The following is a 15,527-nucleotide window of genomic DNA, read 5'->3' on the forward strand; positions in this document are numbered from 1 at the left end:
AGTTTGGCAGAGTACATGCAGGGATGGATGATGTTTCCCCTGGCTGGAGTTATTTAGTATCAGACTTTGTGGTCTCACAGTAGGGGCCACCCATTCACAGCTGAGATGAGATAAGGTAGTGAATCTTCGGTGCTGATGCAGGGATTCAACCTGAAATATCCACGATTCCTTTCCTCCCACAGATGCTGCTTAGCTATTGAGGTCTTCCAGCACATTGTTGCTCCAGATTCCAGCATTTGTAGTCTCTTGTGTCTCCAGTGAACCTTTGGGATTCTATAACCAAGAATGTGGAGGCTCAGATACTGAGTATGTTCTCCACAGATTGATAGATTTTAGAGTACATGTTGGGCCCAGGCATATTGGTGCAGTCACGGAGAAGGCACATAAGAGGCTATGCTTCATTAGGATTTTGAGAAGATTTGGTATGTTTCCAAATCTTCAGGAAGTTTTTACAGATGTACTGTGCAGTGCATTCCAACTGGTCGCATCACCGTCTGGTACGGAGGCTCCAATGAACAAGATCGAAAGAGACTGCAGAGGGTTACGGTCTCAGCCTGCCCACGATCAAGGAGATCTTCAATAGGCAGTGCTTCAGGAAAGCGGCATCCATCATTAAGGGTCCTCACCAGCTGGGATTGCCCTCCTCTCATCCTCCCAGTAGGGAGGAGCCTGAAAATGTACAATCAATGTTTTAGGAACAGCTTCTTCCCCTCTGCCATCAGATTTTTGAACAGTCTATAAACTCATGAACATTCCTGCATTTTCCCTCTTTTGCGGTATTTATTTTTTAATTGAAACTTACAGTAATTTTTTTATGTCTTGCACCACACCGCTGCTACAAAACATCAAACTTCATGACCTCTGTCAGTGATAGTAAACCTAATTCTGATTGTGATTCTTAGTATTCATGGAGTTGAGGGTTTTTTGGGTTAACATAGCAATGTGATACCAAAGTTAAAGTTCTTTTATGGATCTAATGAAAGGTAGAGCAGACTAATGGAGCTGAATGGCTTGTGTATGTTTCTATTTCTTCAAGTTTGTTCTGTAACTTACAATTTGGAAATCCAAAGTATAACAAAATATTAATCCAAAGTGTGGATGGGATGGGTAGGGGCCTTGTTTTGCTGTTGTGTTTTGTTTACAATGCTTTTGTTGCTCTGTGGAACATTGTGGGTGTGGTATGTTGGTGACACTGGCGGGCTGCCCCAGCACCTACCGGAATGTACTGGTCGTTAATGCAAATTACGTATTTCACTGTATGATTCGATGTGCATGTGATCAATAAATCTGAACCTCAATCTGAACTACAAAAAGATGTAAAATACACCCAGTGGCCACTCTATTGGGTACACCTATGCACCGGCTCATTAATACAAATATCTAATTAGCCAATCATGTGGCAGCAACTCAATGCATAAAAGCATGCAGATATGGTCAACAGAACACCGAAAAACATACAGAAATACACTGTGTAATTCAGTTATCATCATTTAACTAAGTCAAAACAATGCATAAACTAAAACTAAGTATAAAGGACACAGTTATTATCATATCCTGTGACCTGTTTATATGTTTCTTTTGAGCTTCACTGCCTCCCTTTTAAGATAACAAAAATTGAGAAATGTATTAAAAACAGCTTAGTTGTAACTGCAGTAATTTCATTGCGGCTTGTGCTTCCAAACATGATTCCTTATGTGATTGGGTTCAGACACTGGCAGAAAATTCTGTTGCCATTCTTAAGGATTACTAATATAAACATATTTTATGCAGTTGTTGAGCATCAAGCATTATTCTTTCTGCCGTCCTAACACAAGCTCCAGAACCATACTCCACCAGTTTACCTTTTACTAATACTGATGAACTTAAGCTGCAAATTCATTAATTATTCACATCTATAGTTGTTCTGGCAATCTATTTTATTGACTTAAGCAATGCTAAATAAAGGGTGGCAGGGTAGAGATACATCTCTACCAAAGGAGGTGTAAGCCACTCCTTCCCTCCACTAGCCTGCAGGTCACCCTTGGACATAGTTTAGCACCTGCTTAGCCTCTCCCACAGCCCCCACCCCCACCAGAGTCAAGTGAAGCCATGGGTGCAGGTGGTGGATAGTCGTGTCACAAATTCTGGTTATGTGGCCATTGATGCCAGACATACAATTTTTGAAGAGTATTGACAATGGCTGGGGTCACCTGTCTTGTAAAGACACTGCCCAGGAAAAGGCAAAGGCAAACCACTTTTGTCGAAAGAATTTGTCAAGAACAATCATGGTCATGAGACCATGATCACCCACATCATAAAACACAGAACTTGCTGATGAATGTTAAATAATACAAATATAAACAAATAGTAAAGGTGCAGTGGACATTAAAATGGCCATTCTTTAATATTATATTCGAATGAGGATCAAGCAAAAGTTCAATGGTTCAATTTAATATCAGAGAATGCATACAGTATACAAGCTGAAATTCTTACTCTTCACAGATATCCATAAAACAGAAAAAACCCCAAAGAACAGAAACATCAGAATCCTAGAGCCCCCTCCCATGCACAAGCATCCACAAAAACATCAACCTTCCCCTCCCACTTGCAGCAGTTGTTAAATTAAATAAATAACTTACATTTACGTTAATCTAACGTATGAGATTGGCCTTGAATTATACGCCTCAACCTTTTGTTTCAACAGAATACCACTTGACTTGTGCTGCACCATTACCAGCCTAAAAGGATCTGCTGGCAGACTTGACTGGTAAACATTCTTGGCTTTACCGATCAAAGACTCAGAATTAATCCTTGTTTCTCCATCAGCAATGTTTTCCTTTTGTTCAGTAATATGTGCCTTATAAGGGAATTTATCCAGTTTTATGCTGCATTATAGAAGTAACATGCCTCCTGGAAATTTATTTTCCCCTTTTGAACTCTGATTGGTATGATTGCTTAGTTCTTGCTTTTGTACTGATACAGATTGCTGTGGTTTAGATATTCTCATCCAGGCAATTGCAAAGTGACTCAGTAAGGTGGTGACTAAGTGACTCAGTAAGGTGATGACACTTCAATTCCCTGAAGTGTCTATTCCAGGTACTTACTGTTGCTTTCAAGCACCTTCTTCTGTACTGCGTCATTCTAATTACATTGATATTAGCAGAGGGAGTTGTAATGCCAACCTTTTAGAAAACAAAGGATATCAGACACCTACGGAGAGTGGGTTGGAAGGCTGATGTTACAAATAAAGAACACACTTACTCATTGACTGCCCTCATGTGGCTGAAGTTGCCAATGAATATCAAAGCAAGTATACTTAATTTATCTTAAAAATATAGCGAGAGTTAAAGGGTTTAGGTTTCAGCAAGATCTAGAAAAACTTGTCCATGCATCTATTTTTAGTAGGTTTGACTATTATAATGGTGCTTTCACGGGTCTCTGTAAAAGATCATTAAGACCACTGCTGCTAGAGTCCTCACTAATACCCAGAAAGTAGAACATATCACTCCAGTTCTTAGATTACTACACTGGCTTCCTGTCCATCAGAGGATTGACTTTAAAATATTACTACTGGTTTATAAACTACTGAATGGTCTAGGACAGATCTCCGATCTCTTGCTGCGTTATGAACTTTCCTGAGCTCTCAGGTTGTCTGGGGTGGGTCTGCTTACTGACCCCGAGGTCAAAACTAAACATGGTGAAAACAAAACTAAATTAAGATTTTAGTTACTATGCTCCACATATCTGAAACAACCTTCCAGAGGATCTGAAATTTATCCCATCTTCAAGCTCTTTTAAATTGAGGCTTAAAACTTTTCTTTTCGCTTCAGCTTTTAATTAAATCTTCTGCATTGTAACTTAAATTTGTCATATTTATTTTTGTGATTTTATCTTAAAAATTGTCTGAAACTTTTTTTAAAATTTTTATATCTTGTTCTATGTAAAGCATTTTGAATTGCCTTGTTTGAAAAGAGCTATACAAATGAATTTGCTTGTTTAATTTTGATCATTAAGGTCAAACTCCACTCTGAGAAAGACAAAGCACACCATAAAAGAAAAGACGAAGTATGCAATTATTATTTGCATAATTAAGTGGATCAGCAATATTTACAATTTTATATTAATTTATAAAGGGTGCCTTAAAATTGTATACGTTGCTGATTTATTTGGTATGTAATATTGTAGCGGAGGCAACAAGGTATTTCCACAGAATATTTTCAGCTTAAACACTCCCTCAGGAACAAGGAGTTCCACTCCACTTTCAAGTTTTTGAGGTGACTAATCAGGCCTTGTGAAAATAGCACATTCATTCACAATGGATCCAGTGTGGCAAATTTATGACAAAGTTGTCTTCTTCTGCTGTTCACACCGGGGTTCTCTGTGCTCCCACATGTGGTCTTGAAATCCTTAATACCACCCCAGAATGTTCCTTCGCCACTTTGGGAAGTCATTGACCAGAGATTTCCAGGAGTCAGTAGGGATCTCGCACTTCTTCCAATGCTTTGAAGAGTGTTACCCTGCCATTTACCCTCTCACTTCTGACCTCTGCAACCCTAAACATTTCATTCATGTAAGTAAGCAACAAATCAAAAGACTTATTGTACACTCAGTGGCCACTTTATTAGATAGAGGAGTGGAACCTGGTGTGGTCTTCTGCTGCTGTAACTCATCCACTTCAATGTTCAACATAAAGTACACTGCAGATACTGTGGTCAAAGCAACACGTACAACACACTGGAGGAACTCAGACTGTTCGTTTCCATGGATGCTGCCCGACCATGCTGAGTTCCTCCAGCGTATTGTACGTGTTAATGTTCAACATGTTGTACATTCAGAGATGCTCTTCTGCACACTACAGTTGTAATCTGTGGATGAATTACTGTGGCCTTCTTTGTCAGCTTGAATCAATCTGACCATTCTCCTCTGACCTCACTCATTAACAAGGCATTTTTGCTCTCAGAACCACTGCTCACTATATGTTCATTTTTTTGTACCATTCAATGCAAACTCTAGAGACTGTTGTGCATGAAAATCTCAGATCAGCAGCTTCTAAGATATTTAAGCCATCCTATCTGGAACCAATAATAGTTCCATGGTCAACATCACTTTAATCACATCCTTCCCATTCTGATGTTTGGTCTGAACAACTGAAGCTCTTAATCATGTTTGGATATTTTTATGTATTGAGTTGCTGCCACATGATTGGCTGATACATGTATACCTAATAAAATGGCCAGAGTGGTGGAGCAGAAAAAAAACTTTTACTTCTTCCAATTTTGTGTTTGGTTGTCCTGTGTGACCTGTTATGTTGGGGAGGACCTCAAGCTTCCAATGGCCTTGCATTTTAATTCTCCACCCCACTCATACTCTCCTTACATCCCTTGAATGAAACTCTGAGCAAATCAAAAGTTCAGCATCTAATCTTCTGACACTGTGCATAACAGCAATCAGATTAAACAATGACATCAACAATTTCAAATTAATTTGTCATTTTTAACTGATGAAAAGCCATTTACCTAAAATAATAGCATTCTGCATCAGTGAATGCTACCTGGCCTGCTGAGTACTGCTATCATTTTGTTTGCATTCAGATTTCCAGCATTACCAATACTTTGCTGTAGGCTATTACTACAGAAGATCAATATTTAAACCAAGGACCTCATAGTTCACATTAACAAAACTGATCTTAAGACAATTCAAGTGATCAATAATTTTGCTCATGCATTGTCTTGTTGAGATTCAAGTGTGTTAACTGGCTGCTGAACTTGCAACTAGAAATGTTCTGAAGAAATTACCAGGCTATGAAGAATTAAAAAAACTAGAAAGGACGTTAAACAATCCTTCTTTCATAAAATAAGTCTGGTCAAATGCTCAGCAGGAAGAGTTACAGTTCAGTCCTAAAGAAAGGTCTTGAAATATCGACTCTTTATTCCTTTCCATAGATTCCACCTGACCTGTTGAGTTTCTTCAGCATTTTGTGTGTATTACAGTTTACCAAGTACAAAAAAAATATTGACTTGTTTCTGTTTTGACTGTGATGAATACAAAAGTTGATTGCAAAACAATATTTTTACAAAACTTGAGATACATTTACTTATTTTCATAACATGCCTATTATTTTATTGAATTATACCATCAATGTGAACTTCATTAGTGTCTTGTACACAATGAAAGACACTTCCGCAATTGTTAAGTTCTGTAACAACACAAATTCTTGTATTGTAAATAGTACCCTTAAATAAAATTAATTTCTCAAAATTGATGTGAAAATATCTGGAAATTTTACCTTCACCTGGTGCCCACAGAATCTCTTTAATTGCAAAATGATTTCATAAGGTTAAAGGATCAAACAAGACATTGCACATGAGTAAAATTAAATTAAAAAAACACTTCATTTATCACTTAATAAACATTTGATACAACACTAATTTTCTAAGGTGTATGTATTGCCATTATTTTATTTCTGCCGCATATGCAAGTTCTGTATAATTGCTCCATTATAGTTGGATTGCTAATATCCTTTTCTTCCTCTGAAACGAGTTCTGTTATCCAGCTTTAAAAAAATCATAAAGACATTATTGGTTTATAATGCAGCATTCCTGCTCTTCAGAAACTATGGGGCATGATTTCAACACAACCACAACCTTTTGAGAATGCTCTATTAGGCAACATTCATTTCCAATTATTAACTTTGCTCCAAGCTTCCAACCAAACTTTGTACTGTAATTGGAAAAGTATATTGACTAGTGGAAAGGACCATGAACTCAGAAGAACACGAGGACTAACAAGTTGGACACAAAGCCAATGCTATGAAAAATTAAGGGCTCCTTAACAAGGGCAGGTTCTGCAACAATTTAGACATAATAAAGCAAGGGGCAGAACAGTAGCACAGCTCATCGAGCTGCTTCTTCACAGCTCTAGTCACCCAGGGTTAAACCCAACCTTAGGTGCTGTGTATACTTAGCACATCCTTCCCAGGTGTGGAGCTCCCCCAGTGCTCCCATATTCCAAAAACATATTGGTTAGTAGTTTAAATGACCTTTGTAAATTGCCCTTAAACTGCATATGAGGGGAATCTCAGCAGACTTGATAGGAATGTGAAAAATGTAGATTACAGTTAAAGTTAGTGAAGGACTGAGATTGATCTGTTCACAAGCATCGACTCCAAGGGCACCCCTCGGTGGTCTAAGGAATGCAAAATCTTAGAATCTTCTTAGCCAAATACAAGGTCACAGAAGACTGGTGAATAGTCCTTTTAAGGAAAACAGGGATAATCCAAGAAATTATAGAGATTATGTTAAACCCTTAAAATTGTGGTAGAGAAATTATTGGAGGAGATAATTCTAAGAGAGTGTATTTACTTACATTTGAAAAAGAACAAGCATATTTTGGTTAGTCAGATTAGTTTTGTGCAGGGAAGTCCAACATAAAATAATTGATTGAGATTTTTAAGGTGGTGATACAGTGTAGCAGTTAGTGCAATCACTTTACAGTGTCAATGATCATCGATTGGGGTTCCTATAACTGCATGGGTTTCCCATGGGTGCTCCGGTCTCCTCCCACTTTCCAATGATGTATGGTAAGTGCCAGTAGGTCCTGGGCATGCCACGTTGGTGCCAGAAGCATGGAGACATTTGAGGGCTATTCCCAGCACATCCAACACTGATCTGATTTAATGCAAATGGCACTTTTTTATTGTACATTTCAATGTACATGTGACAAATAAAGCTAATCTTTGAAGATGATTGATGAATTGACTTTATTTCTTACATCCTTCACATACGAAGATTAAAAATCTTTACGTTACGTCTCCATCTAAACGTGCCTTGTGCAATCATAATTTATAATATTTTATAATAAATAGAACAGTCAATGTAATATAGAGTACACTCAAGTCAGCGTGAGTTCATCAGTCTGATGGCCTGGTGGAAGAAGCTGTCCCGGAGCCTGTTGGTCCTGGCTTTTATACTGCAGTACTGCTTCCCGGATGGTAGCAGCTGGAATAGATGATGATTGGGATGGCTAGGGTCCCTAATGATCCTACAGGCCCTTTTTACACACCTGTCCTTGTAAATGTCCTGAATCACGGGAAGTTCCCAACTACAGATACACTGGGCTGTCCGCACCACTCTCTGCAGAGTCCTGTGATTAAGGGGAGGATAGTGAATGCTGTCTGCATGGATTTTGTAAAGCACTCAATGAAGTTCAGAAGATTAAGGAGGGGTGATTTTCTGACTGGAGAGTCTGTGACAGGGACATTCCATAAGGATTAGCACTGGGACTTCGGTTCAAAAAAGTTCAAAGGGTTACTTACAATCAAAGTATGCATCCATATACAACTCTGAGATTCGGCTTCTCCAGATAGCCAAATCTCTGAGTTGTATAGAGATACATATTTGAACCTCTCCATCACCACCTGCTTGTCATCTACAGTCAGGCTAATTCTGCGCCCAACTCACATTGGATCCTATGTGACTTAACCTTCTGAAAATGTCTGCAAATGCTGCCAAGCTTCCAGCGCCAACATAATCTCTAAATAATTTGGATGGAAACACAAGTGGCCTGATCAGTTTTTTTAACAATATAAGAATTAGTGAAATTGTTAGTACTGAAGATGGTCCTCAAAAGATGTAGCGGGACGTGGAGTAGTGAAAGTCTGGACAGAAAAATGACACTTGGAATTTAATCCAGACAAGTGTGAAGTGATGCATTTTGGAAGGCCAAATCAAAGAGAATACTCAACAAATGGCAGGACTTTAGAATAGCTGATGTACAGAGAGTTCTTGGGGTGCAAGTCCATAGCTCCCTGAAAGTGAAAACACAAGTAGTTAGGGTGGTTACAAAGGCATATTCAAAAATCAGAGATGAAAACTCTGATTGGGAGTCCTCGTGCAGGATTCCCTAAAGGTTAACTCGTAGGTTAAGTTGGCGGTAAGGAAGGCAAATGCAATGTTAGTATTCACTTTGAGTGGACTAGAATAGAGGAGTGCTCATTTATTAAAGAGATGAGGAAAAAATTCATTAGCTGGAAGGTGGTGAATCTGTGGAATTCATTGCAGCAGACAGTTGTGGAGGCAAGTCATTGGGTATATTTAAGGTGGAGGTTGATAGGTTTTCAATTAATCAGGGCATCAAAATTTACAGGAATAAGGAAGGAAAATGGGGTTGAGAGGGATAATAAATCAGGCAGAGCAGACTCGATGGGCTGAATGACCTAATTCTGGTCCCATGTCTTGTGCTTTCTTTTTTCAGTCAGGGCATTACTATAAAAATTAGCAACACACTGCAGCCACATAAAATTTTGGTTAGTCATATTCAGAGTATTGTTCAGAGCTATGTGCGTAGGTCTAGTTGCCACACTATAGGAAGGAGGTGGAGGCTTTGGGGAGACTACAGAAGTGGTTCACCAAGGAGTGAATTAGCTACAACGAGAGGCTGGCCAAAATTGGCTTGCTTTCTCTGGAGCACCGAAGGCTGAGGGACAACATGATAGAAATTTATAAAATTATGAAGGGCATAGAAAGGCAAGATAGTGAGTCTTTTTCTCACTTAGAGGGCACAAATTTAAGATGACAGTAAGGAAAAGGTTAATGGAGATGTGCAAGACCAGTTTTACTAATTTACTCATAGGTACCTGCATTGTGCTTCTATAAGAGATAGTATAAGAACACATGATAGCAGAGTTTAAGAGGCATTTAGACAGTCATATGAATGGGCAGCAAAGAGTGATACAGACCACATGCAGGTGGATGGAACTAGTTACATTGGCATCATAGTTAGCACAGTCATGTGGGTCAAAGGGCCAAAATAAAATGCCCATGTGGTACGATTAGACGGTCTATCAACAGTATACCAAAGTGAACACTTCATTGATTTCATACTACACTGGGTTTATAGTGATGCAGTCTTGCCAAGACTTTTTTTGGCAACTCTAGCTTACACTCACATGCAAAATCATCACTCATCCATGAAGTTAAACATAAATTATGACTGGAACAGGGCTTATGGGAAAATACATCAAGGGTGTAAAATGGAAAGACCATAAAGAGTGATTATATCTGCAGCTTGCTACCAGCCAAACTGGACCCCCTACAATTTGCCTACCAACACAATTGATCGACAGATGATGCAATAGCCATTGCTCTAGGTACCATCCTTAGACATCTGGAGAAGGACGTTTATGTGAGAACGCTGTTCTTGGACTACAGTTCAGCATTCAACACCATAGTTCCATCCAGACTCGACAAGAAGCTCAGAGATCTTAGCCTTGACCCTGCCTTGTGCAGCTGGATCCTGGATTTCCTATTAGATTGTCAGCAGGTGGTAAGAGTGGGCTCCCTCACCTCCAACCCTCTAACTCTCAATACAGGAGCCCCTCAGGGTTGCGTACTGAGTCCCTCCTTTATTCCTCGTATACCCATGACTGTATCGCCACCTACAGCTCCAATCTGCTAATTAAATTTGCTAACAACACTACATTGATTGGCCTTATCTCAAACAATAATGAGGTGGCCTTTTAGAGAAGAAGTCATCTCTCTGATACAGGGGTGTCAAGAAAACAACCTCTCCCTCAATGTCGCAAAAACAAAGGAGCTGGTTGTGGACTACAGGAGCAATGGAGATGGGCTAGCCCCTATTGACATCAGTGGATCAGGGGCTGTGAGGATAAACAGCTTCAAGTTCCTCGGCATCCACATCACTGAGGACCTCATGTGGTCTGTACACACCAGCTGTGTAGTGAAAAAGGCACAACAGCTCCTCTTTCAGCTCAGACGGTTGAGGAAGTTTGGTACGAGCCCCTAATTCCTAAGAACTTTCTACAGGGGCACAATTAAGAGCACCCTGACTGGCTGCATCACTGAAGGTATGGGAATTGTACCTCACTTAATCGCAGGACTCTGCAGAGAGTGGTGTGGACAGCCCAGCGCATCTGCAGTTGTGAACTTCCCATGATACAGGCCATTTATAAGAACAGCTGTGTAAAAAGGGCCCGTAAGTTCACTGGGGACCCAAGCCATCCCAACCACAATCTATTCCAGCTCCTACCATCCAGGAAGTAGTACCGCAGCATAAAAGCCAGGACCAACAGGCTCCAGGACAGCTTCTTCCACCAGGGCACCAGACTGATGAACTCATGCTGACATGAGTGTACTCTATATTACATTGACTGTTCTGTTTATTATAAATTATTATGAAGTACTATGATTACACATTTAGATGGAGACGCAATGTAAAGGTTCCTACTCATGTGTATGAAAGATGTAAGAAATAAAGTCAATTCAATTAACTGTCATGAGGTTAGACAGTTTTCTCTGTGCAGTGATGTAAGTTATTGTTAGTCAGTATTATTTTCATTATTCTATGTACTGCAGAAGCTACCTGACAAATAAAATTACTATTGATATCCAAAATCTGACTTAAAAGAGCAAATGTTGTAATGCTCATATCAGGCCGGACTTGGGAGATTTAACATTTCAGTTTAATTGATCGATATTCATTGAGCAATTCCAACAGTCTCTATTTTTACCAACTTCAATTGAAATTTTTTAATATAACAAATATAAATCATTTAATTGAATTGAACACAGTTTGAATTACTAATTGAAGTACTAAGCAGAAGAAAAATATGCCTGGGTCTGATGCTGGAATGACTGCTGGTCATTAGTCATTTTAAGTGAAAAGTGTAATTTATGGAAATCTGCAATTCTGATAAGATATTCCTGGCCAAGCTCAGGGGGCAGAAACTCATCCAAACTGGGGCATGGCCTGGAACATAGTTAATGAGCATAGCTCACTCATGCTCCAGCAATTTGTGGTATATCAATCAGTTAAGACCATAAGACATTAGAGCAGAATTAGGCCATTCGGCCCAGGATCTTATCTGCCATTCCATCATGGTTGATTTGCTATCTCTGTCAACTCCATTCTCCTGTCTTCTCCCCATAACTTTTGATGCACTCACTAATCAAGCACCTATCAAACTCTGCTTTAAATATATTCAGTGACTTGGCCTCCACTGCCTTCCATAGCAATGAATTCCACAGATTCACCACCTTCTGGCTAAAAAAAATAGTCCTTACCTCTATTCCAAATGGACACCCCTTTCATTCTAAGCCTGTGTCCTCTGATCCTAGAATCACCCACTATAGGATACATCCTCTCCACATCCACTCTATCTAGGCCTTTTAATATTCTAAAGGTTTCAATGAGATTCCGCTCCCCTCCCCCATATTTCTAAACTCCATCGAGTAGAGTTCCGGAGCCAAAAACTTCTCATACATTAATCCTTTCATTCCCAGAATCATTCTTGTGAAGTTCCCCTGGGCCTTTTGCAATGCCAGCAATCTTCTTAGTTAAGAGCCTAAAACTGCTCACAATACTCCAAGTACAGCCTAACCAGAACCTTATCGTGCACCAGCATCACATCATTGCTCTTATATTATAGTCCTCTTGAAATAAATGCTAACATTGCATTTGATTTCCTTATCACCGACTCAACCTGTAGGTTAACCTTTAGGAAGTCTGGCAGGAGAACTCCAAAATCCCTTTGCATATCTGATTTTTGAATTTTCTCCCTGTATAAAAAAGTCCACACTTTTATTTCTGCTATCAAACTGCATGACCATGCATTTCCCTACACCATATTCCATCTGCCACAACTTCCCATTCTCCAAGTCCTTCTGCAGACTCCCTGTTTCCTCAACACTACCCACCCCTTCCCCTATCTTTGTATCATCTGTAAACTTGGCCTCAAAGCCATCAGTTCTGCCATCCAAATCATTGACATATATTGTGAGAAACATTCTCAATACCGATCTCTGCAGAACACAACTAGTTACTGGCAGCCAACGAGGATAAAATCCCTTTATTCACACTCTTTCCCTCCTGCCAGTCAGCCAATCTTCCACCCATGCTAGCACCTTGTCAAAGGCCTTAATCAAATCCAAGTAAACAACATCCACTGACTCTCCTTTGCCCTTCCTGCCTGTTATTTCCTCAAAGAATTCCAACAGATTTGTTAGGCAAGATTTCCCTTCAAGGAAACCATGCTAACTTTGGCCTATTTATTTATGTGCCTCCAAGTACCCCAAAACCTTATCCTCAATAAATGGAATCCAACATCTTCCCAAACACTAGAGTCATGATAACTGACTTATCAGTTCCTTTCTTCTGCCCCCCCCCAACCTTAAAAAGTGGAGTGACATTTGCACAGAAAATTTCCCACAGAATCATGGGTATCAAAACCACAAGCTTGTTGCAAAATCTCAAGCACTGATATTTATTCTTGGATAAGTCGGGATTAAATAAACATTGCCTAAAAGTCAAGGTATGTACTTTATATTAAAAAAAACAAAAACTCTTGCAAGAAAGCTGTTAATTTTGTTTTTTGACAAAACTGAGAAATAAGTCTCCACTCCAAAAAAAAAACCAGAAATATCAAACTCGAGATCATGGGCATTGGAAGATCTTTGAACTCCTATAAATATTCAAAACAACATCAACTATTAAGTATACTACAAATATGATGCTCTGTATATAAACATTAATAAATTTTACACTTACAACTGATACATACCATTGACCTCTTACATTCAAAGAAAGTAAGCTGTAAAGCCTTGCAATGTCCTTCTTTCAAGCACTGCTTTGGTGTCTTTCCTTCCTACTTAAAGTAAAGAAGTTACATTTAGTTAACCTGATGTAGACTTGACCCTATTACAGATGTATTTTTTCCCCAAATGGTATTCAATTTTGGGATGCTGTTCATGGTTATTTGGCAAAATTGGGCATTTGCAGTTATTGAAAACATATTTGGGCAAATTGTTCACCTTTATGCTTCCATAATCAATTTGGCCACGACAATATTTGTTAGCTGTACCTTCCGAATCATTTGCTGCCAGCTCTTTTCCGCCCCTCACCCACTACTTCCGGTTCCATACCCATAGCAAAGTATTTGCCTCCTTGATTACTGTGTTCTATTATACAGCCTCTGTTGTATCCGTGCATAGCATTTACATTTAAAAAACTGCATTTGTAAAGCAAAATTCATTATCGGTTTCAGCAAATAATTATAAATAAATATTGATCCTGTAGTAGATTTTGGGAATATTATTTTCAGAATACTGCTTCGAATATAAAGTTATGCACAAGTCTGACTTTATACTTCTGGATTCCAGAGGAACATCTTGCCTTTGTTATAGAATTACATGTTACAGCTTGTCGAAGTGGTTCAGCAAGCAGTGTAGCTGCTTTGTGGATACACTGACCCAGGTTCAGCCCTGACCTTCTGTGCCGTACACATGGAGCCTGCACATTCTCCCTGTGGCAATATGTTTCTTCCATCCATGTGCTCTGATTTCCTCTCATGTCCCAATGATGCAGGCTAATTAGTCCCTATAAATACATCTGCTGTAGGTCAGTAGTAGGACAATCACAGTGAAGTTGATGGACAACCAGTATGAAGTTAGGTAAAATGAAATGAGTGCGCAATACTGGCACAGACTCGAACCGCTTGTTTCTATGATAAGAAAACAGCTTTAAGTTGCCCTGCCAACAAAAATGTACATTTTACACCATTTCTTCTAGCATATAATTTAAAATATAGTAATGTATTGTAGTTTATATTGCCCTTAATAACATCCATTGCCAGTCAGTCCCTGTCCTCTTTAAGTCTGTTCCTATTTCTTATTACCTACATTTTAAAATTGTGACCCGACTGTAAATTTCCTGTTGGGCGTGTCCGAATAGCCCAACTCCTAGGAAGCACCTTTGTATTCTCACACCAGTGTGAAAAGCATCAATCACTACTTCTCCTTAAATATCCCTCGGCGAAAACATTCAGCCAACATCATCATAATAATATCAAGTTAAACTCATGGCATTTCAAAAATACCAGCCTGTAGATAAATTTCAACAGTGCCTTTCCCATACGATTTGTTTAACTGGTTCTGAGAATACAAAAGGAAATCCCCAAAACATTAGGAATTTCAGATGAGGTCGCCTATGCGCAGGAAGACCTGAGAGCAACGGCCCATTGGACCATCCCACCCGTACCCTCTTTTTTTCTGCAAGTGTAGTTTAATTGCTTTCACTGTCTTGTCCTACTCTACAAATGGTTTGTTTTCCAAACATTGAGGTAATAGCCACTAGATCTGTCTCTGTTCATTCAGACAGGGCGTGACAATTAGCATTGGTTAAAGTTCTCTTAGCCCACCCATAAGGACTCCTAGTTTAACTCCTGAAGTGCTATCCACACCTTGAGCACACAGTCGAGTCCCAGTAAACAGGACCTCAGGTCTTCCTTCACCCCCGAACACGGTGAACCGTCCTCCTCCTTGTCCTCAAAATACTTCGGCATCACGACTCGCCGACTCTTCAGAATATTCTCGAAGGCACTCACAGACCACCACCAACCCGGGCACTGGCTCCCCACCGCCCTCACTTAACCCCCGGCGCGCTGAATTCTGGGAGAGTGCGCTCTCTCCACCGCAATGCCTCCTGGAAGTTGTAGTTTCCCAGGGGCCACATCCTGGTCACGGCGGGGGGAATAT

At 39.6% G+C, this 15,527-nt stretch overlaps 1 protein-coding gene across 1 annotated transcript; it reads right to left on the reverse strand.

The window, feature by feature from the left end:
• Window positions 1–2,347: 2,347 nt before the first annotated feature.
• LOC132391114 (cytochrome c oxidase assembly factor 5) lies at window positions 2,348–15,452 on the reverse strand. Its single transcript, XM_059963897.1, has 3 exons — window positions 15,233–15,452; window positions 13,556–13,639; window positions 2,348–6,532 (listed from the first exon to the last, which is right to left on the reverse strand). Exons 1-3 carry the CDS (start codon window positions 15,332–15,334, stop codon window positions 6,491–6,493), a joined length of 228 nt encoding a protein of 75 aa, XP_059819880.1. The 5' UTR covers window positions 15,335–15,452; the 3' UTR covers window positions 2,348–6,490.
• Between the last annotated feature and the right edge of the window lie 75 nt (window positions 15,453–15,527).

This window comes from Hypanus sabinus, chromosome 3 (genome assembly GCF_030144855.1).
Source record: "Hypanus sabinus isolate sHypSab1 chromosome 3, sHypSab1.hap1, whole genome shotgun sequence".
Classification (NCBI taxonomy): Eukaryota; Metazoa; Chordata; class Chondrichthyes; order Myliobatiformes; family Dasyatidae; genus Hypanus; species Hypanus sabinus.